This window comes from Lethenteron reissneri, chromosome 43, assembly GCF_015708825.2.
Source record: "Lethenteron reissneri isolate LAM-NWPU_2019-01 chromosome 43, ASM1570882v1, whole genome shotgun sequence".
Taxonomy (NCBI): Eukaryota; Metazoa; Chordata; class Hyperoartia; order Petromyzontiformes; family Petromyzontidae; genus Lethenteron; species Lethenteron reissneri.
The window spans coordinates 12231276-12256842 of NC_083821.1; the positions used below are offsets into that span (position 1 = coordinate 12231276).

Consider the following 25567-nt stretch of genomic DNA (forward strand, 5'->3'; position numbering starts at 1 on the left):
CGACGATGGGGAAGCAAAGTCTCTAATCGCCGCTCGAGACATTGCGAGATGCAGCCATACGTGACCGAACTTAGGTCATCCAGCCCGTCACGCCACATCAATGCTTTCTTCTGAGCGGGTGCCCGGTCATCGAACCCGGGGGCTCCGCGCTAGCGGAACGCTTCATTTCCCCCGATGAACGGAATGTCGCCCCACTCTACCCACCGCGCGGTGGTGGGTGGCGGCGATGATATCGATGCGTGTCTGTTCGCTCGGGAGGAGCCACCAAATTCAAATCTCCCCGCCGGGCTCCTCCCTATCTGTCTCTCCTTCCCTGTGTCTGAGAGGAGGGCCCATGGCTGCACTCCCTGTGAGAGTGCCACACGAATACCCACCGCCCCGCACAACCCGACACAGCATCACCCCAGCACACGCACCCCACGCACTCAGACTCCCTGGGGGCACGCGGTTATCATCCTAGTCTCCAAATCACAGCCATCTCCTCTCACAGTCTTCTCCCAAGTCACCGGCATCTTCTCTTACACTCATCTCTCACAGACACCACCCCAGTTGCAGGCATCTCTCTCTCCGCATCTCACCGATCACTTCTGACTCGTATACCATCGTAACGTTTTTCTCCATCGTGGCCGCCAGGGCTGAGGCAGCCGAGGAGGCAGGAGGCGGCAATCGCGGGACTCATCACAGCCTCTCGACGCGAAGAGAGCGGTGACGGTGCGAATCCAGAGGAGCCGACTTCTCGTCACTGAAGCGAGTCCCAAGATTGGAGGAGAGACGAAGAGGACACGAGGAGCGGAGGAGGAGAAGAGAGAGGAGAGGGGTCTGCATGGACGTGCTGCTGCTAACTCTCCTGCTGCCCTTCACGCTGCCCGGCCGCGGTGAGCGAGCTGCCCTTGCCACGCGATTGATTGACATATGACCGTCAATAATTAGGTAACTTCAATCTCACCATTGTGGAGGCAAACACAGACAAATATAACAAACTGTCTCTATCAAGGGCCGGCCAGGTGGCTTGATCAGCAGTAGAGCGAGCGGCTCACAGTCGGAAGGTTGCGAGTTAAAATCCTGGTTGGGGGTTGACTCAACCTATCATCTCTGTGCAGGTAGATAAAATAGGTACTACTTTGTGGGGAAGCCAACATTGCTTGTTCCATGAATATATCATGGAATTTCCACATTTACCTTGAATGTGGAATGTCCACCACTGGCTCAGGGCGGGCTGTAAACAGGAAATGAGCACCACAGCTTCACATACTAATTTGAGCAGGCACAGCACTGTGACTGAATATCAAGTAAGCCTGTGATAGTTTGTCTATAGCCTGCAGGGCACGACTGTGGAAAACAAGCACGTCGCCTGCAGTCTCTCAGCGATTTGTTGCTGCCAGCACTCAGCACGCATCTCTCTATCGGCGCGTGTGTCATGCACTGCCGGGAGCGGTATGGGGTTAGCGCATGCACTGCGCACCCGGCTATCCGGGTTCAACTCTCGCTCACGACCAATTACAGAGGCAAATATTGGTCCTAAACTTCCCCTAGGTAGACCCAGCATGAAATGAGTATCTTGTGCGATGTGTAAACATTGCCACTCAGGAGACAAAAGTGACTGGGCATGGTGCTAGCCACATCAACCCCCTCGTGTGCCATGCTGGCCTCAATATGTGCTGGTGAACAGCACTTGACCCTTGCAGTCTATTAAGGCTATATGGGGGATCTTTGTCTTTGTCACGCACACAGGGGTGCCTGTGGTGGCCCAGGCAGGTGTAACGGTGCCACAGGGATGGGGAGACGAGGGGGCCATACCCGGCGGCGCGGTGGCGGCGGCGTCGTGGCGGTGGCGATGCCGGCGCTGCGCATGCCACAACCTCGCAGACCGGGAGTGCATCTACTTCTGCCACCTGGACATCGTGTGGGTGCACGCACCCCGCCGGTGAGCACCGCCGCACGGACTACGTGATGTGTTCCACCATGCGTTTGACAGTCACACGGTGAGACAACGGGGCTTGGAGAGCGGCTCTGCCGAGGAGGGCACTGCGAATGCTTTGGTCGGTTTGGCTGACCTACTCCTTGGTGAGGCCCTCATTCAGCGGTGGATTAACAAAAGGGTGGCAACAGCAGAACATGTGCATATTTCTCAGAAATTGGATAGGCACAGCCGACACGATGGCCGTTTGTAAGATCACTGGTGCTACTCCCGATCTGTTACCATCACTGTCTGACTTTTAAATGTCGTTTGTTGGAAATTTATGTTATTAAATATTGGTTATGTTTGTGCACCACTTTCTGTAACGGGGTTTAGTTTTGGTCTGATTTATGTTTGCTTTGTTATTGCACTTTCTTTTTGATTGATTTTGTCAATTTGGTGACCCAGGTCATCCTTGCAAATGAGCCTCTTGAGTTCTCACCTGGTTCAACAAAATACACTTGAAACTTGAACCACGCACTCTGAAGAGTGAGCAAACCTCTCCTCTCTTGCAGACGATTGGTGCCGTACGGGGTCACGGGGTCGCGGGTTCGCGGACGGCGAGAGGCTGCCACGGGGTCGCAGAGCCCAAGCCGCTGCCTGTGCCTCTTCCGCAAGGACAGGGCCTGCACCTCCTACTGCAAAATCCCAGCCCCACGGCCACCCCGGGCACCACACCGCCTTGAGGTAACTGCCACAGCCCGGGGCTGCAGGGGTGGGGGACCCACCATCAAGCCACCACGCAACACAACCATCACTCTAATTATTTCCCAAAATACCCATAGAGGGGAATTTTGTGAAGAGAGGTTGTAATTGGATTCACACCTGTCTGAGTTTTACATGAACGGTTCAGGAATTGGCGTTTTTCGGGTGGCATAAATTATTTTTTACCGACATCTGGTGGTGGTATCACTTTGAACTTTAACACGGTAGATTGCAGTGTTGATCTTAACCTAGGCTAACTGAGAAATCTGTCTGGGTTTGGTTGAGTGGGAAAGGTGGCAGCCGTTGGCTGTTAGTTCTGGCTCGGACAGAAATATTCACCACCTTGTGCATAGAGGCCCAACCACCAAATCGTCACTCTGTTTGCACCAGGGGTGGGCATCTATGGTTCAAGGACTGCAGGAGACCAGTAACTTCATTTCAAACGACTTATCACTGCGAACATCTTAGCTGCACTAATCGAGTACTAGAGGGGAATATTTTCAGTATTTTCATCAACGTGTTTTTAATTTAGTCTACTCAGACACTTCTGTCGCTGATAGCGCCTCTGGTAGTGACAAAAGTGATTTGTCGTTCCCCAGCAAAGAAAGTTTTATTGGGCCTTCAATAAGAAAAAAAATTCCAACCCCGGTCTTCAGGCAGCAGGGTGTTTGGAAAGTATCATAATATAGGGTTTGTGAGCAAATCACTCGAAATATTCCCGATCTGGTCATATTTCTGAAGACTAAACAGGGTTGAGCATGGATAGTGATTGGATGGACGTGGACCCATGCGCAGGGCAGGTGACTGTGGAGCCTGTGGGACGACGTGCTGGGCAGTAGAGGGCGGTGTGGCAAAACCCCTCACATTGCCTCACACGCTTGCTAGGTTTTTGGCTTTGAGAGTGCGGGTTTCTATTCTTTAGCGTTTTTAGGGGTCCCCCAAACAACCCCCGCTAAGTGCAGGACAGGGCAAAAATGCGCCTACGTTATTTCAGGACCTGCTCTATGCCCCCGCATGTGCCATGCGATAGAGCGGTACGCTACACCGAGACCTACAGGGTAACTGGCTTCAGAGAAAGGGATGAGTGATGTCTAATTGGGCAGTGAGGTTTCAATTTGTTTCCGATTTTTTAAAATGTGTCTTTGGATGTCCCTCTGGTAATTTTAATGTACGATTTTATTGAGGGACTGTGTGTTGTCTTGGTGTGGTCTGGGACTGTTTTTGTTTTTGCTGTTGAGAAATCGGCACGAATTTATTACTTTTGCAATTTGTAGTGAAATGCTTTATTTTTCATTCATTTTAGTGACTTGCTTACCTTTACTATAATTTGCACTCCTATCAGTTTGTGTACAGTTTGTTGTTGTAACTTTCTGACCCGCCCCTACTGGACACCTGTGAAAAAGAGCTACATAGCTCATCGGATTCCTCCAGGATAGTGATTGTGATTCTGCGTCGTTATCTTGAGGACACGCTGTATAAGCTACCAGTTCCACGACGGTGACTGGCAGTATCACCCCTTCCCCGGTTCCCAGGTCTCGAGCTGAGCCACGCGGATCGGGGTAGCACCATGAGGAGACCGCGAGCCGGCATGGGGGGGGCGCCATGCCCCACCACCGACCCAGCCTCCATGCAGCTGAATTGACCATTGGGGGTCATTTGACCGTAGTTTGCCGTGCCTGCTAGTGTGGGTTTTGGCGAAGGGGGTGTTGGGGCTCAGGATAATTCCAGATTTAATTCGTCACCACTGATGTTAGCTGTGGCCAGAACTTCAACTTGGGTCGCCGGGGTGATGGCGTGGTGCGCGCACCCTCTCGGTATCTAAACCGCTACGTCCGGCCACAATCCTGATCAGCTCGAGTCGCTGCACAGAGTTCCCGCGCTGCCGGTGGGACTCCTGCGGTGGTTCACAGGGTGGTGGCCCAGCAGGTGAATGAGATCAGAGCTCAACGCAGCTCCCCGTGCTCTAGGCTCATGCAATGCCCATCGCCGAACGCATAAACATTCCACATTTAACGCTTCACCCGCACACACTCAACAACGGTTGTAGTCTAGCTGGTGAACGTTTAGCCTCTACATGAGCAGAGCTGTTTACCCCGCCTATGATTCAGACTCTGCGTGTTACTTGCTGAAGACGTGTGAACCATTGTGTTGAATCTGTATGCAACCGACAGCTGTGAGACCCGAGTTACATTACTGGAAAGTCTCAATGTCTAATGTAATACAAAAGACGTTTGAATATTCGCGGGGGTTACGATATTCAAAACTTAATGCTTACCTAAATAATAGGGTTAGGTACACAGCAACCAAAAATTAAAATAAGTACTATACTGTATGGCAAAAATTGAAAGAAACGTGCAAAAACCCTATACAAAAAAACATTATTAGACAATAAATAGTATAAATACTGAATAAATACTATACTTACCAATGATAATGATGATCTAAAGCTGGTGTGTTTATTTGTCAGCGAGTGGGGAGCGGTAGTGCTACGGTTCGCACGCTACGAACTCGGCGACCCAAGTTCGATTCCCACTCACGCCCAGCACCAGTCTCCCCTAGGTCGACTCAGTCTTAAATGAGTACCTAGGCGACATTTGGTGTTGCCCAGCCGGCCTTCAAAGGTGCTTACTAACAGCACTTGCCAAAAACGTATGTTAAGGCTATATGGGTGATCTTTGTCTTTGTCCGCGAGATTTTTGCACGGCAAAGGGGGCGAGGTTCGACTGCCTCGGGTCCCTCGCCCACTCCGCACCGCGCGGTACCAGCCAATGGTGCAGTACTGCCAGGTACAGTATACCTGCGAAAGGCCAAAGCTAACCCCCGCGATAGCTAGATTGGTATAAAAAAATGTTGCCCATGATAGGTCGAAACAGAGAACGACAAATCCGCGATATTCAAGGGTCTCTTGTATTTATTTGACTTTCATTGTAATGATAATTGCTCGCCAAAAACGTGTGTTGTGTTCCTGTTTCTGCATTTGATACGGTAAACATAACGGCCGTTCCAAATCGTACACAACATTCTGGGTTAGTTGATATTATTCAGGTAGAAATAAATTGTTTTTCTTTATTTAGGTTCTCAACGCAATGGTTTAGTTTGAAGCAAAGCTTCGTGAGGTGTCTCGAGTCGCGGGAGCATTTGGACGGCAGCTGCACGAGTTGAAAATAATGTGTCCTGACGTCTCGGTGTGTCCCAGCTCTCGCCGGGTTGCACGCTCGCTCACGTCGGACCTAGCAGGGCTCGTAGCCACCTGCGTCATGATCTCTGCGTCTCCCCACTTGTTTTTGGGAGGAGAGGCAGGCACGTGACTGTGTTGTAGATACGATGCCCCTATCGAGGTGAGCAGGTGCACTACTTGTTGGGAGCTGTGCGTGTGAGCGTGTGAACACGACTCGCGCCACAACGTGCCGGGGGGCGTGGATGAGTTTGGCACGCGCGTGCTCTGGTGGGGCACGCACGCACACGCGTGTTGTTGTTGACACGAGTACACATGTATGTGTTTATTTGAGGAGCACACACATGCCCACATCGTCTCTATGGATGCAGGTGCGTTCATCAACACCGTCTCGCTTCTCAGGACCACGTGGAAAATAGAGATGCGTTCTTTGACAGCACTTTCATGGATATATCCATTAATCCATTGGTTCTTAACCTGGGGTGCACCCACCCCCTGGGGATGCCAGATGCCCTTTCTGGGGTTGCGAGACATGGGAAGATATTTTTTTAAGGTAAATCATTGAAAACAAATTAAGCACGGGCATGTAAGTACAACTACTGTGTTTCATCAAACCCCCATGTATTTATCAAAACATTATTTTAGGATTGAGAACCAAAGGGGTGCAGGCTGCAATAAAGGTTAAGAGCCACTGCATTCACCGGTAGTATAAGATTATGGCAGAAATCGATTTAACTGGGATGTTGAAGCCTGGGCTGTGTCTATCAAACAGGGAAGGGTGCTACGTTACGACTTGCTCACTCACACCGCCAGACGGGACGACGGAAGGTGATTGAGACTTACTCCGGAGTAGAAGCCAAGGGACCGAGAGGACGTGCATCGCGAAGATGGAAGCGATGACATCAAGTCGCGCGCACCTGCAACACGGATCCGTTGCATCGCAAGTCCTTGAGATATGCGATGGCTCTCGGGAGACCTTATCTAGCAGTGGATGGATCTCAGCTGGTGATGATAGTGATGGTCAACCCTCTGCAATAGTCGTGTGATATCAAGCAAATGGCAACATATTTAAGCAATTAAAATTCTGCAAACGCTCATCATTCTTGTTTCAGTGGTCTTGCATGGTCTGGTGTTGGGTATCTTTATTCGGTGACAGCCAGACTGGCAAAACACGGTGGGAATTTGAGCCGAGCGGAATGTGAAACTGGTGTTCGTAGGTGCAGTCCTGGCCGATCTGGAGAACCCATATTGTGATCCCGACTGGATACCGCGCCCTGATCGCCCCAAGCCGTGAGGCAGCGCTGGTTGAGGAGTTGTCACTCGCGATGGTTCACGCGAAGGCCCTCCCGGGTGCTGATGCCACGTTGCTTCACATGAGCAGCGCGCTACACGCATGTAAGGCGGCTATCCTGCTGCTGCTGCTGGGTTGGCAGTGGTGCACAAGCAACGAACATCTCAATGAGTTCCCTGTTCATAACATTGTGCGGCCTTGCAAGAGAAAACAAATATATGAGGCGACGTTTAGACCCTTCTTCGTGGCACATGTTTTGCTTTAATGAATGTGTTGAGTCGTCTTGTTATTTATCTACAAGGGTGATTAAAAAAATCATCGGATAACCGATAATTATGTTTAGACGATTACCGGTTATTGCCCCTGAAGAGTGGGTGTGGGGAGGGGGTGCTGGGGGTCGACGTTTCGCTGCCACTCACAGCAGCAGCAGCAGCAGACACCTCTCTCTGGGCACGCCGTGCAGTAATAACGATAAGTTGCAGCCCTACTCGTTAACCTCGCTATGGGACTTTTTTGGCAGTATAAAAAAATAATGAAAAATAACATAACTGCTCGACCCAAGCTATAAATGCTCTGATACGTGCATTGTCTTTGTAGTTTTCGCTTTTTGGCGTTATCTAGTCTAACACTGGTGAGACAATGCCATAAAGAAGGCTGTCTCTGGTTTTGGCCTGTCAGTTTCAAAGACTGCACATATTAAAAGAGCATGTTCGTTTGCATGTTCATCACAAGTACGTGTGGTTAATGCACACTTGATTCCTTGCAAAAGGTATATGATTGGTGTTTAACATCTTAACGCCTGCTTTATCACCTTGCCCTGTTAAATACCTCGCCTGATTATGAATACCTCGCCTGATATACAGGAGGTTGTGAGTTCTATCCCGACCCTGACGTTTGGTCTCTCCATGATCGCGTATATTTTTTTTCCTGGTCCTTTTGGGTTTTCCACATTCAGAAACAGCACGCGTTTTGAGTATTTGGCTGCTATACATTTCCATATTAATAGCCACTTCGTTGAGCTATCATTTGTGGCCATGTCGTTTCTGAAAAAAGAGCTATGTAGATCAGTGAGCCTTACCTGGTAAAATAAAATATTGTTTAGTTATTGAGTCTTGTTTCTCACGCCCCTGCTATTGGCTGACCGTTCCATGTCGATGAAATGTCTTTGGAGGCGTGAGTGCCTGGGCGGCGGTGGCTACGCTGCTGCACGTGGCCTGTGGTCGAGCACTGTGGAGGCAGCAGCAAGGGTGAGTGGATCACCGCACAGATGTCGTGAAACTCCCTTCCCGTGGGCGTCGAGGAGGTGCAATACCCCGGCTCGTCATGTATACAACAAGTGCACTAATCGCCATCTGTTTGCATCTGTATGAGTGTTGGCCTCTTGCACGAATGATTTTTTTTCGGGTGCTCCGGTTTCCTTCCACATAGCAACACCAATGAATTGGCAGATAACACCTTAATATGGAGAGCACGCAGAGCTTGGGCAATTGTTGGCGTCAGCTGGTTGCCTTCCCGCCTTTCTGTGGTTCCTTGTGCCTCCGAGTCCTTCTCTGTCTTCGACAATGAGCAAATACCGTGCGGCAACACGTTACAAGTCAACATTATTACTATCATTAGTACCCAGACTTTACCCCCCCCCCCCCCCGCCACAGGCGGGTTTCCAATAGGCTCACTGTGGCACACCCATTTCCACTGCTGGCTGGGCAGAGGCGGAGACGGCTTAAGAAACTTGCACTATTGCTTCAACTACCGCGTCGGGAGATCGAGCCGGCGAAGCTGGATTGCAAGGCCCTGGACCCACGACACTGCGGCAACATTCCCCTTGCCTGCGGTAGAGAGGCTGGAGGCTTGTGTGGTCTTCAGTGATAGACATCTCGTGATAATGGAACCGTACACAGCACTCCGAATGGCGCGAGACTGTGTGTGCCAAGTTAAAATGTTAGCGGTATGAGTCAGGATGTACAAAGACAGCCAGTGTTGGATGAGGGCCACCCTACTGCGTCGTGCGGGCCCTGGGGGCTATTCGACCATACTTCACCATACTGCACGGCTCCGCAGCAGCCTATGGCAGCCTGGCACGAACGGGGTCACTCATCAGGATGCGTCACGATACGAGCACGCGTGTCACTCTTTGAATTGCAAATGCCCTTTACAGAGCCATCTCTATCATGAATCTCTTTGAATAATTTCCCAATAATCGTTGGAAAAAATTTGTGGCCCAAATTCATGGTAGGTCCGGCAGTGACCGTCCTACGGGATAGACTTGCCAATGCCATATCAATGTGGAATGCTCCACCACCGTCTCAATGCTATAGTAAGCAGGCAGGTGAAGACCACCATCACCGCCACGTTGAACATTCACAAGGATAATTAACTTACTACAGTCAAGCCCGGACTGGCCGTAGAGAAAATGGCCGGTGGGCCGGACCATTCCGAGGGCCGGTGGGCCGGTCTGTATGGGGAAATTGCAAATGTGATCAGAATAAAAAATAATTTAAATAGTTTATTACCTCTCATGTGTATGCGTCGATGATTATTTACGATTAAGTCCCCACATTCGGGAGCCCCAAATATTCTTCCTCATCGGCCACATTCCTGTTTTTGGTCCCAGCTCCAAATCGTCCAAAGAGGTCGCACGGCAATAATCACTCAATGACTGTCCGTCACATTGCAACGTCGAGCTGTTTACTCCATAGCCCGAATTTGAGTCGATGCGTTTACAAATGTCTGGTGCTGATTTGTAGTCCCAGTCCGTGACTGTCGACTTCAGAGCTGGTCCCCCACATGTGTCCCTGGAAAGAAGAGAAATGCTGCGATCATGAAAGAAAGGAGGGGGAAGTGGGGGGGCTTAGCGGTGAAATCACGCGTCCCACGGACACGTCAACACAGCAAAAACACAAATCACCCGTATAGCCTCAACAGGTTGTAGGGGCAAGTGCTGTTTGTAGCGAGTAGCAAGCATCTATGAAGGCCGGCGCTGTGGAATACAAGGGGGTGGGTTTGCCAGTACCCCGCCTGTACCCCACGTTACACGGCGTATAGCATTTCACAGACTGAGGGTGCAAGTGCTACGAAAGCCAGCACGGCATACAAAGAGGTGGGTTACGCCAACACCACGTCCGGCCACCTTTGTAACGCTCGCGGCGATGTTTGCACACCGAACCAGGTACTCATTTCGAGGCTGAGGCGACCTAGGGGAGGCCCAGGACAGGTTCAGATGATCGTCACAGGTCGGCGTATTCGTAGCGTAGTGCACTAACCACGACGCTTTCGCTCATCACTACATTTTCAGGGTGATCCAGATGTCTTGTGATCCCCATTTAATTCTCTAAAACTTAATCATTTTAAAGTAAGGTTTATTTTAAATTTAAATATAAATGTCAGGGCTCAATTAATTGGTGGTCACAGGATATCTGGATCACCCTATGATGTGACACTACAGCACACATTGAACCAGAGCCTAAATAAACTCAAATATACACCAACTGTGATTATTGTTTTAAATGCAAGCCGCCCTGTCCATCATTGTGACTGCTACACCCAAACACTGGCTGCATTCCACTATCCCCAAAGAGGAGTCCACTGTTAATGAGTGATATATTAGGTGATTCCCACCAACTTGATGCGGCTTAATGACAGCAAGATTGTGATGCGAATCTACCGAATGAATTAATGCGAGAATGCTCCTTCATTCGCGATGCACGCATTGAGGGTTGACACACATGCACATCTGGCAAATACGCGCATCTGTGTCCCACTCACGATTCCCGCTGCGTGGATTATCTGCTTGAATCACCTGGATAATTGGAATCACATGCTTTCATCATTGCCTCTGACTTCCTTTAGTTGTTATCTTGTTGACATTATCAACGTATTCATACAAAAAAATTAAACATTTTTACATTTGATATCACGTACACTTTGAGTTTTTTTCGGGGTAAATGTATGGCAATCGTAACTGGGTTTGGTAGACGTTTCATATTGTGTCTTTGGAATTCAGGTCTCCCGTGAAAGCGAGACTCGGATTCGCAATGAGCTCTCACCTGCCCATAACGTGTATGTGTTCTTGAACACAAATACCGAATGGCGAAATGTCCATAAACTACGAGGCCACCTCCCATAGGCTCAAGTCCCGTGACTCGGTATATTTCTCTCACCACGGATCAGCGTTCATCCTCAGATGTGCCATGGTCCTTTTGAAGCAAAGACTACAGGTAATAGAAGAGGCTTCCCTCACTGACGGTTTGTGTTTCTCGAAAGGCGTTCAGTGCGTCCAGCTGCACCCCACCAACACCGGAGACCTCGCGTCACAGTGAGCGAGCGTGGCGAACCCGCCAGCGAGAAGGAGGAGGAGGGCGAACGAGGTGTGGTGTGCCGCCACATTTAGCACAATTAGGGTTGAAAGGAATTGGTGACATCGACGTGACCTCTTCGAGGGCACGTTTCGCAGGAATGCTTTTGGCTTATTGGCGCACGCGATGGACAGAGATTTGGCTGGTGACGGACCCCGAGCGTAAATGAGACGGAGGCGCAGAGAGAACAGTTGGAAACTTCGCACGGGTCACGCACAGCAGGTGCCATCACGCATTCTCACGATCGTTAACTCTCGTGGCCAATCCTGGCGGCAGACTCGTCTCCACAAGAACCAAATTAAATAAACAGACAACAACCCTCTTTCACATTCCTGTCCCTCAACATTAGAATGTTTGTGTACACGTCCCATCAGCCACACGGCCCTGTAGGAGTGCTTCATTTCAACAGTATTGATTCAACACAATACATATCTTGGCTGGTTTCAACATTCAATGTCTCGTCAGCAGAGTCAGGCTTGGTCGAAATGATACTGGTGAACTGCCAGATGTTGAAAGGTAAGGACCCTCTCTGTCAGACATGCGTCCCAATTCAAAGCAAAATGTTACAACACATACTCTAAATTATCTTCAGCATAGTTGTGGAGAATGCTGTTTATATGCTGAACCAAGCTGTAGCAAGCAGAGGCAAGTGCATAGAAAGGTGAAGAATGGTGAATACCACTTCACAAACACTAGACATTGAAATTGTACGTAATTCACCTTTTTTAGTTGTTTTGTTGTGTTTCAAAAGAGAGGTGTGGGGGATCAAATTCGCGAATCCTCTCCGTGGGTTTATCAGCAAATGTTCTCTAATTATTCACACAAATCTCGGATAATAGGAAGAAGTTGCTGCATAGCTCCATTTAACGGCAAAGCAATCGCACATCATTGGAAGTCATCAGGCCGCCGATTTAATTATTGTCGATAACAAGCAAACTTTGGGCGCCGGATAAGGGGCGTTGCCCTTCATATCCACTCTGGCGCCATCTAATAACATCAAAAGGGGGATAATGGCATGATGTTTGTTGATATGTGTGATTCTTTTTTATGTTCGAGGATTTCTTAAATAAGTAATTTAATGAAAACTATTTATTGGACATGTAAATAATTGAGGATATATTAAATAGCAATGCTAAATGTTGTCGTAAATCGACCTCCTGGTAGTTATGCAGGAGGTCGTGGGTTCGATCCCGACCCTGACGCCTGTATATTTGCAGTTTGCATGTTTCTCTCCCTGTGGCCGCATGGATTGTTCTCCGGGTCCTTCGGGTTTTCCCTCCACAATTAGAAACGTGCGTTTAGAGTTTTAAATCTCCACGTGATCAAGCCACTTAGTTGAGCTTCCATGTGTGGCGAGGTCGCTTCTGAAAAAGAGCGACATCGCTCAGTGGGCCTTGCCTGGTAAAATAAAAAAAATAGTTTAATAGTTGAGGATATAAATTATAAAACATAACAACACATATGCCATGAACTAAAGCACTCATAGAGGAATTGCATTCATGTCAAAGATGGCATGAGTTGAGGTTACGCCGATGTGAAGACCAAATATCGTGACATTTTAATAGCATCTGTTTGGATGTTTTTGAGTCGGCTGCATTCACAGAATAACAAATATTTACACATTCCGGAGTAGCCATGACGACCGGCCAAGCGGTAACTATTTGGCAGTCTTGTGGAATCTTCTGTCATGGGTTATTGAGAAGCATTCATTATTTGCAAAGGAGGAATTCAGATTAACATCACCCATGTACAAACCCGTATGTGTAAGTGCAAAATCTGATAGCGGTAAACCAACACACACCGGCGAGGTGAAGTATGGTGAAGCAGCCTCTACCATGACTGACATTGTGGGCAGTCCTTCATCTAGCAGTGGGTAAACAAAGGTCTGAACGGACATTTTTACGAATAAATACCCACGGCTGACCAACGGGGTGTGTAAAACACAACTATTGTTTTTTTATGTGGGTGAACATATGCATGGTTGAGGCGAATTGCTCACTTATGTTGTTACATTTAAAATGACGCGAATGGTTAATGAGTGGCGTGCGGCGGCAGTAAATGCAGCAGTGCACGCGCCTGCGCCCCCGTGCATGGCAGGGCATGCTGCTCAAATCAGAAGGGCTGCGGGTTCAAATCTCAGTCGGGGGGTTGACTTGCCATGTAATGCCGTTATCAGCTTCAGCCACCATCATCCCACCGCTGGATAAACACCTCACCAGCTGTCGCCATCCCGGTACAGCAATCGGGTGTAGCTCCTGCACACGAGGCCATTCCACGAGCGCGGTGGAGAGGCATCGATCGCCTTCTCTGTGTGGGCTGCCACTCCATCGTGCGTCTCCATCCACCCGCCACCGCCCCGCCTGGCGACGCGCCCCGGCCAGGCTCGCAATCTCTTCTATAAACGCACCTGCTGCTGGCTGCTGCTGGCTGCTGTGCTCGCAGTGGTGCACAGTTAACACAAACCTCGACAAATTCGCACGGAAACGGCCTTAAAGCAAATCAAGGCGATGTTGTGGGCAATGACCCTTTTTCATAGCAGATAACAATCAATGTGTCTCTAGCTTGCACCAACTCCCCCAATCCACGTCTTCCTCCTTTTGTCTCGTAGTCTAATTCCACACACGCATCTCTCCCCGCCTTGTGCTCTTGTTGAATGTTGAATGTTGCAGTTCGTTCAAATGTCGATATCGTGACGACCACTGCAGGAGGTCGCTTGCGGCTGTGCGAATACGAGGCCGACATCCGGAATGTAATTGTCTCATTACCACCACCGGCTCACGGGCCCCGACTGAGGTGATCAACACGCCGTGCTTGTTTGACACTTGCGCGACAGAGACATGTTGCAAGCCAGTAACCCAGTTAAACATGCGACGTTGGGCCAATATTGGTAAAACAATTCAAACCGCGTGCCAACGTTGACCCAACTTTGTAGTTTTACCGGGAAGCTGCATTATCGTGCACTCTCATCGCAGGCCATAATGCCATTGGACCAATGCTGGTAAGTATTGGGGATAAACCTGCTTCATTGCAGGATATTGAATGGCAGAACGATTACAGCAGAAAGGGCCAAGAGGGAGTGGGTGTCCAGCAGTATTGTGCATAAGCACGGACACGCCTCGTGCTGCAGGGTTAGCCTCTGCATGTGTGGCTCATCTTTGTATTAAGAGTTCAGGTTATGTCAAAGAATGAAGCCTATTCTGTACCATCATGTTAATTACAGAGTGCGTTCTGTTAATTTTTTTGTAAGTTTCGATAAAGATTTAATCTTCCATTTGTTTTGTTCTCGTATCAAATTAAGATTTCTATTCCTTTTTCACCAGACACTGAATGTCGAAACCAATCCAGAGTTTTACTTGTGTTGAACCTATGATGCTTGACAATGATGCAATTCCAGAATGCCAGGCAGCTGATGGAATGTATAAATATACTATAATATATGTATTTTACGCGGTAGAGCAGATATATGATTTAGCCATATTATCTGATTATATATATATTTTATAATACATACCATCGCTGGTGGGATGTGTAAAAAAAACTTGATATATATTTATATGTGGAGGGACATATATGTGCAGGAGGCGTAATGTCTGCTGCTGCGTCACTTTGTGAACGAATCACAGCAGCGGCTCCGTGGAGGCGCGCGGTGAGAACGTGGCACAGCGCCGCCTCTTGCTCAGCTCAAGCACCAACGGCCACTTGCGCAACCACTTGGAAGCTCGCCTCAATTTTGACTCCCGTATACAAACGGTAAGAAAAGACTCCGACGATCGCGTACGTTTCAACCCAAATGGGTAACACAATTTAAATTTAAAATATATAGTGCTCCACACTTGGAACAATTGGTAGAGTGCCTACTGTCTCTGTGACACTTCTATTATTATTGTTATTGAACAGCTTCACGTGGAGCTCTCATAACCCAGCCACTCTTTCTGCTTCTCTCAGCTTAACAGGACTTTAACTATTCTTAGGTTTTTTCGGTAAAGTCACGTAGGTAAAACATTAAAATTAATAAAAGTAAAATAAAATAAAAATCACGACATTTCGGACATTTCGGAGGCAACACAAACTTCCTTCTTCAGGTGGAACCGTCACAGCCACGACAGCTGTATCAAGTAAATGAGAGATTGCAGGAGCTACCACTCCGTTAATATAATGGTTGGAGAGGGGGGGGGGGGAAGCGGCAAGTACAGCACACTTTTTATTCATATGGTAAGGTGAGGAGGCGAGCTTTAAATAAGATCTGTTTAGAGTTCGGTGAGGACACTAAACAGATCTTATTTAAAGCTAGCCTCCTCACCTTACCATATGAATAAAACGTGTGCTGTACTTGCCGCTTCCCCTCCCCTCTCCACCCATTATATAAACGGAGTGGTAGCTCCTGCTATCTCTCATTTACTTGATACAGCTGTCGTGGCTGTGACGGTTCCACCTGAAGACGGAAGCTTGTGTTGCCTCCGAAACGTCGTGATTTTTTATTTTATTTTACTTTTATTAATTTTAATGTTTTACCTACGTGATTTTACCGAAAAAACCTAAGAATATGAATCCTTGCAGTCACGAAAGCTTCAAATCTAGGACTTTAACTGCCCTTCCATCCCTTTTTTTTATCAGCCCTTCAATTCACTTTAGTACCTTAATTTCCTTTCAACTCTCTTAACTGCCATTAACTGCCGGCCTTGTGGCTGTCCGCTGATCATACTCCTCGTCACAATCACGAAACTGTAGAGCTGGGGGCTGGGTCCACTCAGTGGTGCTGTTGGATTTCCACGTTCAGCACCACGAGTCGGGAGTCTCATGCCCGCAGTTCACTGTCGTGGGTGTCAAATCCATTTTCCCATATAGCCCCTCGAATCCTCGATACGTGAAGGCAATGTCTTCATGAGGATTTGTGTTTCACTACGCAACAGCACGAATGCTTCTCAACCGTTGGGGTAGAGCAGGCCCCACTCCATCAAGACCACTGCCACGCTACGGCCCCCACCACCGCCCAAGTCTACGGGCACACGAGAGAGCGGACGGGGGGGGGGGCATTGAATGGGGCCCCCGGTGCCGCAGGGCGCGCGCGCTGTGCCGCTCCGCTTGGCCCTGGCGGTGGGCGAGGCTCCGCTCGAGTGCGCGTGCCACCCCAGTGCCTTGGAGGCCATTTTCACCCCCATCCCAATCTCAAGAGTGCGATGTCAATTGGGAAGGGTTTCTTTTTATTTCAGGCAAGGCATTAGAAATGCCACTTGCAGATTGAAATGGAAAACATGCAACTAAATATAACGGTGTTAAAAATAGTTTCACAGTTCGTTTTTTTTTCAAATCAAGACTCATTCAAGTGAATTGACTCTTCATGACGCCACGGAGTTGTTGACAGACCGCAGAGCCGCAGGGACGACGTCACAAAGCCGAGCGGTAGCCAGAACCGGCGCCAATAGTTGCCAAAACTCTGTGGTCGTATATTGGGATGTTTGACCAACTCAGTTAATTCGTGTATGTACATGTATGAAGAGCAAACCCGACTACTAATAGAAAACCCACGAGTGCGAGAAAGTTAACATTCAATCCCTGTACAGAGGGATATTAACCCGCTTGCTGTACTGCCGTACCCTGCAAAGCCAGGAGATGGCTACACACCCGAGCTTGATTTGAAGCTTTCGTGACTGCAGGAATTAATTCTCTTTGGTTCTCGCCCCTTACGGCCTCCCCTCCAACCCCCTCTCGGATCGATGTAATGCCTCGTCACGACGGCATGTTTCTCTCTCACCTGAAGACGATTGCTTGTTGTTACGGTCGAAACGTCGTAATCTATTATTTATTTTCCTATCTACATGACTTTACCAAAATAATCTAAGAGTATGAATTCCTGTAGTCACGAAAGCTTCAAATCAATCTTAACACAGCTGTTTTGTTGCCAGAAAAAAGGGGAAAACATATTCTCATATTTTGGTACTGGCAAAGGAGGACCCATGATGATTACACTTCAACTTCTAATTGTGTGGGTGCATAATCGGGTGTGTCGCCATCTCCTGGCTTGCCAGGGTACGGCAGTACAGCAAGCGGGTTAATATCCCTCTGTACTGTACAGGGATTGAATGTTAACTTTCTCGCACGCGTGGGTTTTCTATTAGTAGTCGGGTTTGCTCTTCATACACGTACATACACGAATGAATTGAGTTGGTCAAAGGCTCAAAATAAAACTGTCCTCTGGTGTGGACCAATCAGTTTCAAAGACAATGCATATATTATCCAGAGTATATTTTTTGTTTACATTCTGACCACAAGTATTGTGGTTAATGCAGACATGATTCCTTGTCAAAGGTTTCAGTTTAGTGTTTTGACATCTTAACACCTGTTTTGTTGCCATGAAAAAAGGGGGAAACCTATTCTCACATTGAAGTGTAATAGATAATCTTCAAATCAAGATTGAAGTGTAATTGTTTAATCTTAATTATGGAGCTTTCGTGACTGCAGGAATTATTCTTTGGTTCTTTCGGTTAAGTCACGTCTAAATATAAAATAATAAATTAAAATAAAAGCATATTACGACGTTGTGTCCTCTCTTTGGAAGTTTCACACTTAAACTCTAACTTAGCAATCTTTGAGATACGTAATCAACCAGGCTATGCGTTAATTGTGTGTTGACCGACCCTCTGTGTTGTATTACATCACATTTCGATATTTTACTAGGTTATTTAATTTTAGTGTGTCCTTCTGATTTTCAGGCTTGCTTGCCGTGCCATCGCACTTGCAGCATCACGTTTGTTGTCCACTCATTGATATGCTAATTTTTTCTCTAACCCCCTCCCTCTCTCTGCCTCCGCCCCCCTCTGTTTATTTAAGGCCACCCCACAGAGACGATCACCCCTCTCTGTTACCTGTGTTGCTCTCTCTATGTATCTTGGTGATATCTGTCTACTAATATGTCTGTCTATAGTTTTCTGGTTAGATTTTATGTCGCTATTTCATTATACCTGATGATGATTGCTTGTGTTGCAATCGAAACGTCGTAATATGCTATTATTTAATTTATTATTTTATCTTTAGACGTGACTTAACCATAATAAAATATTTCTCACGACGTTTCGGCCACAACGCAAGCAGCCGTCCTCAGGTGAAACCAGGTCTGTCGAGGTGACAGCGTCTGAATGAAACTAACCGAGAAGATGGATTCTGGCTTAGCAATCATTGGAAGGACGTAATAAACCATTTCGGATCTTAACTGATTGTGTTCACGTTTACGGTGACTTTCAGACCGCGTTCCACTCACTGGCATTGTATTCTCCGCAGGGAATGGATTCTTTGCTCCGCTGCTTTGACATATTTTGTTTCTTCCTCTTAGTATCTTTCACACGACGGTCAACGGTACAATGTATAATAACAAATAGTATAAAAATGTATATGCTTAATACAATGTACAAAGTAATATATAGTATCGTAATTGTATAGTGAATATACAGCAGTGTGATATACATTAGGGTGGGTAGAATAATACATAGTGTAATATTACAATGGATAAGGTTAAGGGTGGTTTATAGCAATACAGTATATAATTTAATGTTGGGTTTGTCTATGGCAGTATATAGTACGGTGTAGACTCGTGTGGTGTAAGAGAATAAAGTTTAAATGGAAGCATATTATATTTTTTACGACGTAGAATTGTAATGTATTACTTACTGTTAGTAACTCAGCTTATCGTAGAGTATATTTAGTATAATGATGATACTATGTAGTTTATACTTTAGTTGTTTACGTGGTGGGTTTAGTTACTGCAGCTACATACTATTAACACTTCTTCCCTTTATTAATGCTACCCCTATCCCCTCCCTGTTATGCTGCTAATCCTGCATAATGCACGGACATAAGTAGTACTAATCACATACCTGCATTTCCCATATCCCCTCCCTTGGATACTGCTAATCCTGCATAATGCACGGGCAAAGTAGCACTAATCACATACCTGCATTTCCCATATCCCCTCCCTTGGATGCTGCTAATCCTGCATAATGCACGGACATAAGTAGTACTAATCACATACCTGCATTTCCCATATCCCCTCCCTTGGATGTTGCTAATCCTGCATAATGCACGGGCATAAGTAGTACTAATCACATACCTGCATTTCCCATAAATATGCTAAATTCCTCTTGATATACAAATTATTTTGTCAAGGCACCCTTCCCCCCCCTTCCAACCCAGCTTATATATATGCTCCAAGCACGTGTGCTGTTTCATTCAGACGCTGTCGCCTCGACAGACCTGGTTTCACCTGAGGACGGCTGCTTGCGTTGTGGCCGAAACGTCGTGAGAATTATTTTATTATGTTTTATTTTTATTATTTTATTACTTCCCTTCTACGTGACTTTACCGAAAGAACCAAGAAGATGAATCCCTGCAGCCACGAAAGCTTTAAATCGGAATACTCACGTTTATCCAATGTTTTATGTTGCAGGAACGCCCATGAAAGAGTCCAACAGCTCACTCGGCCCTTTCTGTAAAATAAATCAAATCTAATATCTAAATATAACCAAAGGTACACAGTATGGAATCATAATTTTCACGGAACTATATCAGTAACAAGAGCCGTGATCTTACACCTGCAGCATCCACTGCTGAAGGCATTCCCAAGCCGTCGCCATCTTCGGGTCTTGCGATGACCACGATCCATCTCGCTCCATCTCCGTGGTGGACGGACTCTTTTCTGGGACCTCTCGAGAGCGACGCGTCCCGTCCAGGTCTCTTGCAGTCAATGCAGACATGTGATGGTCCAACTCTCACCGAAGCGGAAATCCACTCAAGCACCGTCTCCACGCTTTTCTGAAAACTCTTGAGCATTTACTCCCTCTCCTCTGTCAATGTCTATAATTTACATTCCGTGTCATCGCAGTTGATGCGCTGATGGAAGCGTTCATCTCTGAGACTATGACTGTCATCCCAGCAAATGTGAGCTTGTTAATATATCCCATTCATATTGACGCATGCGTTGTTTCCAACGCAATCCGGTGTCGCGCACCTCCTTGTCGGCTCCCCTCGCAGTGACGCAATCTCAATGCTGTTCTATTCTTGTAGATGGTTTATATTTCATATTTTCAACAACAACAAACATTACTGTCCTCTTTGGTTTGTGAGAGCAGACTGCGTCCAATTTCCACCGATTGAGAGGTGCTTATCCCAGGCCTGGAAGAGTACTTCACTGGGTCAAATGTCCACGCCGCGACGCCGCAACGCGCTCAAGGAACCGACTCTGCCCGATTGCTTTGGTAGCGGAACACATTTTATTTTTTTTCACAGCGAAAAGCAAAGTGCTCATAGCAACAAACTGTACACAATCAAATAGTAGAATAGCGAATTCTAAGCACACAGAAGCAGGGGACATCCCTGCCATATACATTTATAAAAATATGTTTGTCAGTGCAATATCACAGATATGTAGAGAAAAGAATCCAAGATATCTATATTTTATTTTGATTCCACTTTAACACCATCTCCCCACAGTTCTGGCAAAAAGTATACTTCAGTTTATAATGAAGGGTTACTACGCAGATTGTACACGCACACCAGTTAGCCACAAAGTGCTATATACACCGTCGCATACTGCACTCCCCATCAGCGTGTGAGCGATAGGAGTTACTTAAAACACTCGATGGTCGTTGTTGAATATGAACCTTTATCGTAAAACAAATCTCATAATTCCTTCCTAAAATTGACTTGGTCACGGTTGATAAGAGTTTGAGATTCGCGGCATCACGCACTCGCACCCCGTCCGCGGTGTCACCACCACCATCACCGCCATCGTGCACGTCATGTCCAGGCGCAAAGGACCCCCCACGCCTCCTGGCGACCAGAGAATCAACTTGCGTCTCCAATAACGTGGAGTAACCACCGCACGTGCGCTCACAAGCACATGGGCCACCGCAACACACACCTACACACGCAACCATTGTGCAATGCCAGCTACGCAACAACGTAGCCGCGACACTCCACGCAAGTTAAGGGGTCCGTTGTGTCTGGGACCGTCCACACGAGATGGGAGCCCCTGTGGCAGTTGAGAACCCAGGCAAGGGCACGTGAGAAGAGACAGCCAGCTGACTTGCCAGCGCCGTCTCCCTCACCCAACACGTCCCACACTCGTAAGACACGGCGATAGGCGCGACTCGCTTCCGCTTGTGCCTCCGAAACGCGGCACTCGCTTTCCCCTGCCAGGAGAATGCCCATTTCACGCAACCTTAATTGCCAAATGACCTGAAGCCCTTTTGACATCCCACATGGACACAGGTCTCACTGTGCACGTCACTTCACAAGAGGAATATTAATGTACGCACGCAATTGAAGGTTTGATTCCGGTTGAGTCATTATAGGTGGGTGTAAACAATAACCTAGCTATTTGAAAGCGTCCCACAAGTTCATGATATAATCGCATCGTGTACCTGCTTACAAGTGCTATCGCTCAAAATCCTGGCTATCACGGCACTTTCAGCTCTCCGTGCACCACAGCCAATGAAATCTACAGAATCACTACCGTCTATTCAAATATTGCAAATATTGAAACATCAAAAAGGTTACTTTTACACATTCAACAGCTTTTAAAATTCCAATGTGTCGGCAGAAACAAAAAGCACCAAATACGTTTTAAAAGACCATAACTGCTTTTGTGGATTTCCAAACAGCCTCATCGTCTTGTGTTACCACTGCTACCCTTCTCTTTGGGTCTTTCGGTAAAGCCACGTAGATAGACAAATAATAAAAGGCATCACTTTTCGATCGCAACACAAGCAATCGTCATCAGGTGAAAAATACAGCAGGAGAACTGCTGAGGCAGGAAAATATGAGCATCTTGAGATTAGCATCTGTTCGAATAAACCGATGCAGTCTCTGTTGAGTCCTTACATACATTCTTCCAAATAATACTAGGAAAAATATGCATACGTGACGGACTTTTGCACGATTGTGCGTTTTCTCCTCTGTCAGACTGCCACGAAGACGTGGGACCGATTAGAATACAAATATCTCTCGTTTGCCCTTCATCGCCTGCCCTGTTTTTTTCCAGTTCGCTTGCGATGGCTGCACGGTCGCTAATTTGCACGGCAGCACAAAGTGGCTGTGCCTCCTGGCCTTCACGCTGCCTTCAGGTGACCCAATCACTGACTGTGGGCCTACGACAGGGCAACCGGTTTCAATCCTTCATATGAGAATGTTCAAAGGTGTCACCAACATTGTGTTTTGCCACCAGACATGAATAATTAAAAACTATATTGCCATCTCTAATCCTCTGTGTTGAATACATAAAATGTTATCCTGGGTTAAGTTGCTATCGCGATTGTTTTATATTAAATCTCATTTGGTGTTGGGGTTTATGGAGTTTCTGAACGTCTCCCAATGTCCACCGATGTAAAAAAAATACCAATCGGAGGATAAACAGAGCTGCGAGAGCATCGATCTCGAACAACACACTTTGGTTCATAAAAATAAAAACATTCCGTGGCAAATATCAATCCAAGTAAATTTTCAGCTTCCGTTAACTGTACTTTTTTATTTAGTCTAAACAACGTTTCGAAGCTAGCCCTTGTGTAAACTCATCTCGGCCCTGCCATAAACGAGGAGTGATTCCCTCTCTCTCTCCGTCTCTGCTTTTGTCCTGTAGGAAGTTTGGCCCCCGTTTCGTCTCATTTGTAAGACATTTACAACACACTTCAAACATCGCACGTTCGTGACGGTATCGTTGAGACAAGGATAGTTTTCTACCACCCTTGTGTATTTACCAGGGCGGCCACGATATCAGACTTCACGATACAATATCAGTTTGCATGGTGCGATGACTATCACAATATCAGTTGCCTGTTACTTTATGATTGTATTTTGCATTTTTATCTATATTGTTTCTGTGTTTGTACTTCCGGTGCAGATAAACATCACTCCATATAATCCCGATACAAACGTCTTCTAATGACTTCCACTATACAATCTAACGCGTACTCCGCACGTGCTGCCGGTTATACAAGAGATCATTAAATATTCTCAGGGACTAGGAAAACGATGACTTCATATAACCACCATGCAGTCCATTACTCCGGGAAAATATTTTACAGACACTACTTAATGAGTTATCGTAATTTATTATCACTGTTTTCGTGTTATTTCAGAAATAAGGTCAGAAAAAAACGTCAATTTTTTATGATAATGCAACGATATTCTGTAAAACGGGAGATACGACAATCGAGGGCCCTACACTGTAAGAGACGTCGTAATATCCCCTTCTCGCGGCACCCCTCAAAATAATGTGGCGCAGGCCTAACTCGATGCCGTCTGTGTGCGACATTGCTATTGCACGGCACCGCGTACCGCGAATCATGTGCGATGAGCTCCCGCTGCAACTGCATCAGAGGTCACAGCTCAGAGGATACAAAGTCGACTGTCGAAGAGAGACGACGTTGGCAATCCTCCCACAAACGCCGCCAACTCACTGCCGCACAATTAGACACACATGCGGAACAAGGTGATGTGTTGCGATGTTGATTCTTAAGTGTTGTTGTTTTGTTACATCAAACTTCATTTAATATCACATCTATATCGTTTCAATGCAATGATTACAACGATTTATTTTACAATGGCAAATATTCACATCATTTTAATCCACGCTATTAAGAGACAGCGACACTGCAGAACGACAGCAATCGCGTGCCATCAGAGTCGACGGCCACCCCCGGGCAGGCAGCCCACGATCCGCCACGCTCGCCACATTCTCACCATAACGACGGAGCCACGCTCACCACCATGATCCGCCACGCTCACCACATTCTCACGACCACGCCACCGCCAAGTTCACTCCCACAATCCACCACGCTCACCAGATTCTCACGACGATGACGCCGCCACGCTCACCACCCCGCTGACCACATTCTCACCACCACGCCGCCATTCTCACCATATTCTCACCACCGCAATCATCCACCATGCTCACAACATTCAATCCCCCTCACCACCACGCCACCGCTCAATGCGATCTCTTGTATAACCTTTAGCGCCACTCAACACTGCATTTTTTTCCTTTATACATTTTGTAAAACCATGAACACGAACGTGGCCACACGATTATAAACATGAGTCTCGTACTTCGGGGGCACAGGACTGTCACACATTCATTATGGCTGCACGGTTGGTGACGTACATTAATATTTAAGCCAAGACACCAGGAGAAGAAGAACAATTCACGTTAGGTATTTTCCAGCCGAGCAAGTTCACGTATTTGACGATAAATCAAAACGTCCATCAGCAGTAGAGGGTTCGCTGAAGAAAGGGACACACAGCTAGGGGACATTAACCCCATGTGCCAACTTCAAGTTGTAACAATAATAATAAATCATAAACGTGGGCAGGCCACAAGCACAAACTAGTCAGAGATGAGCTCACGGAGCCTGCAGGCCCTGATAAGGGATGTGGGCGATGAGGCCTTGCTGAATCATGCACGGTGCTCATGAGTTATGATCCTTGGAAAGGCCCACGTTTCCATCCTGTGGTCGTTGCTGCTGCTGCTGCTGCGCCCTACACATCTGAGAAATCGCAGAGGCAGGACTTGCACTCCTTGAGAAACCTGGAGACGACCTCGAAGCAGAATGTATGGCAGACAGGGGTAGCATCGTTGATGCGAAGCCTGATCGGCTGCTATGCCCAACCGGCTGCTGGTGCTGCTGCTGCTGCTGCAGCTGCTGCGTGTCTGAGAGGAGAGCGAAGGCTTGTTGCCGCCACTCGACGTCGCGCACGGCGGTCCAGTTGCTCCGAGCAGACGTGGACAGGGCAGCCATTGCTTCTTCAGCCCCTGGGGCAAGAGGTAGTGGGTAGACTGACCCTCCCATGCCGGCCCTCATTCCATCTACGAGGATCTTTGGAGTTGGGGTCCCTTCAGGCTGCTGAGAATGTAGCGGCAGGTGGCTAAACATTTGCCTGTGCCAGCTCGCAGACGCCAGCGACGGCTGCGTCCGTAGGCCGGCACGAGTGGCCTTCGGGTCCAGAGAGCGTCCGTAGCCGTCCTGTGGCTGTGCCTGTCCACACAAAACATTTGTTAAGCGAAAACACAATTTCAGCGATTGCATTACCAGAGATGCTGT

General features: G+C 47.4%; 2 protein-coding genes and 2 long non-coding RNA genes across 9 annotated transcripts in view; 2 read left to right on the plus strand and 2 right to left on the minus strand.

Annotated features, from left to right (window-relative positions):
- The first annotated feature begins 418 nt into the window (after window positions 1-418).
- LOC133353366 (endothelin-3-like) lies at window positions 419-7283 on the plus strand. The gene is made up of 4 exons (XM_061569558.1): window positions 419-875; window positions 1732-1924; window positions 2473-2644; window positions 4195-7283. The coding sequence occupies exons 1-4, from the start codon at window positions 824-826 to the stop codon at window positions 4204-4206; spliced, it is 429 nt and encodes a 142-aa protein (XP_061425542.1). The 5' UTR covers window positions 419-823; the 3' UTR covers window positions 4207-7283.
- A 2416-nt stretch (window positions 7284-9699) lies between these two features.
- On the minus strand, window positions 9700-20195 carry LOC133353328 (uncharacterized). Its single transcript, XR_009756364.1, has 3 exons — window positions 20061-20195; window positions 19893-19957; window positions 9700-9920 (listed from the first exon to the last, which is right to left on the minus strand). It is a non-coding gene; the product is annotated as an uncharacterized LOC133353328 (long non-coding RNA).
- LOC133353327 (uncharacterized) lies at window positions 13608-22641 on the plus strand. Of its 4 annotated transcripts, XR_009756360.1 has the most exons (7): window positions 13608-13713; window positions 14150-14229; window positions 15104-15230; window positions 20069-20200; window positions 20353-20408; window positions 20600-20725; window positions 22513-22636. It is a non-coding gene; the product is annotated as an uncharacterized LOC133353327 (long non-coding RNA). The 4 variants fall into 4 exon arrangements; XR_009756362.1 differs by lacking the exon at window positions 20600-20725 and having other exon boundaries at window positions 22513-22641; XR_009756361.1 differs by lacking the exon at window positions 20353-20408.
- Window positions 20728-25567, minus strand: part of HIVEP2 (HIVEP zinc finger 2) — a 166896-nt gene continuing 162056 nt past the window's right edge. For all 3 annotated transcript variants that reach the window (XM_061569469.1, XM_061569468.1, XM_061569470.1), the window contains one exon: window positions 20728-25501. In XM_061569469.1, coding sequence (XP_061425453.1) covers window positions 24935-25501 — 567 coding nt within the window. In that variant the 3' untranslated portion in view covers window positions 20728-24934. The remainder of the gene's footprint in view (window positions 25502-25567) is intronic.

Bases quoted from the DNA above. Each gene is read 5' to 3' on its own strand.
- LOC133353366 (XM_061569558.1), top strand. From the start codon at position 824: ATGGACGTGCTGCTGCTAACTCTCCTGCTGCCCTTCACGCTGCCCGGC. The intron at 876-1,731 runs GTGAGCGAGCTG...TCACGCACACAG, and splicing joins CTTCACGCTGCCCGGCCGCG to GGGTGCCTGTGGTGGCCCAG. The intron at 1,925-2,472 runs GTGAGCACCGCC...CCTCTCTTGCAG, and splicing joins TGGGTGCACGCACCCCGCCG to ACGATTGGTGCCGTACGGGG.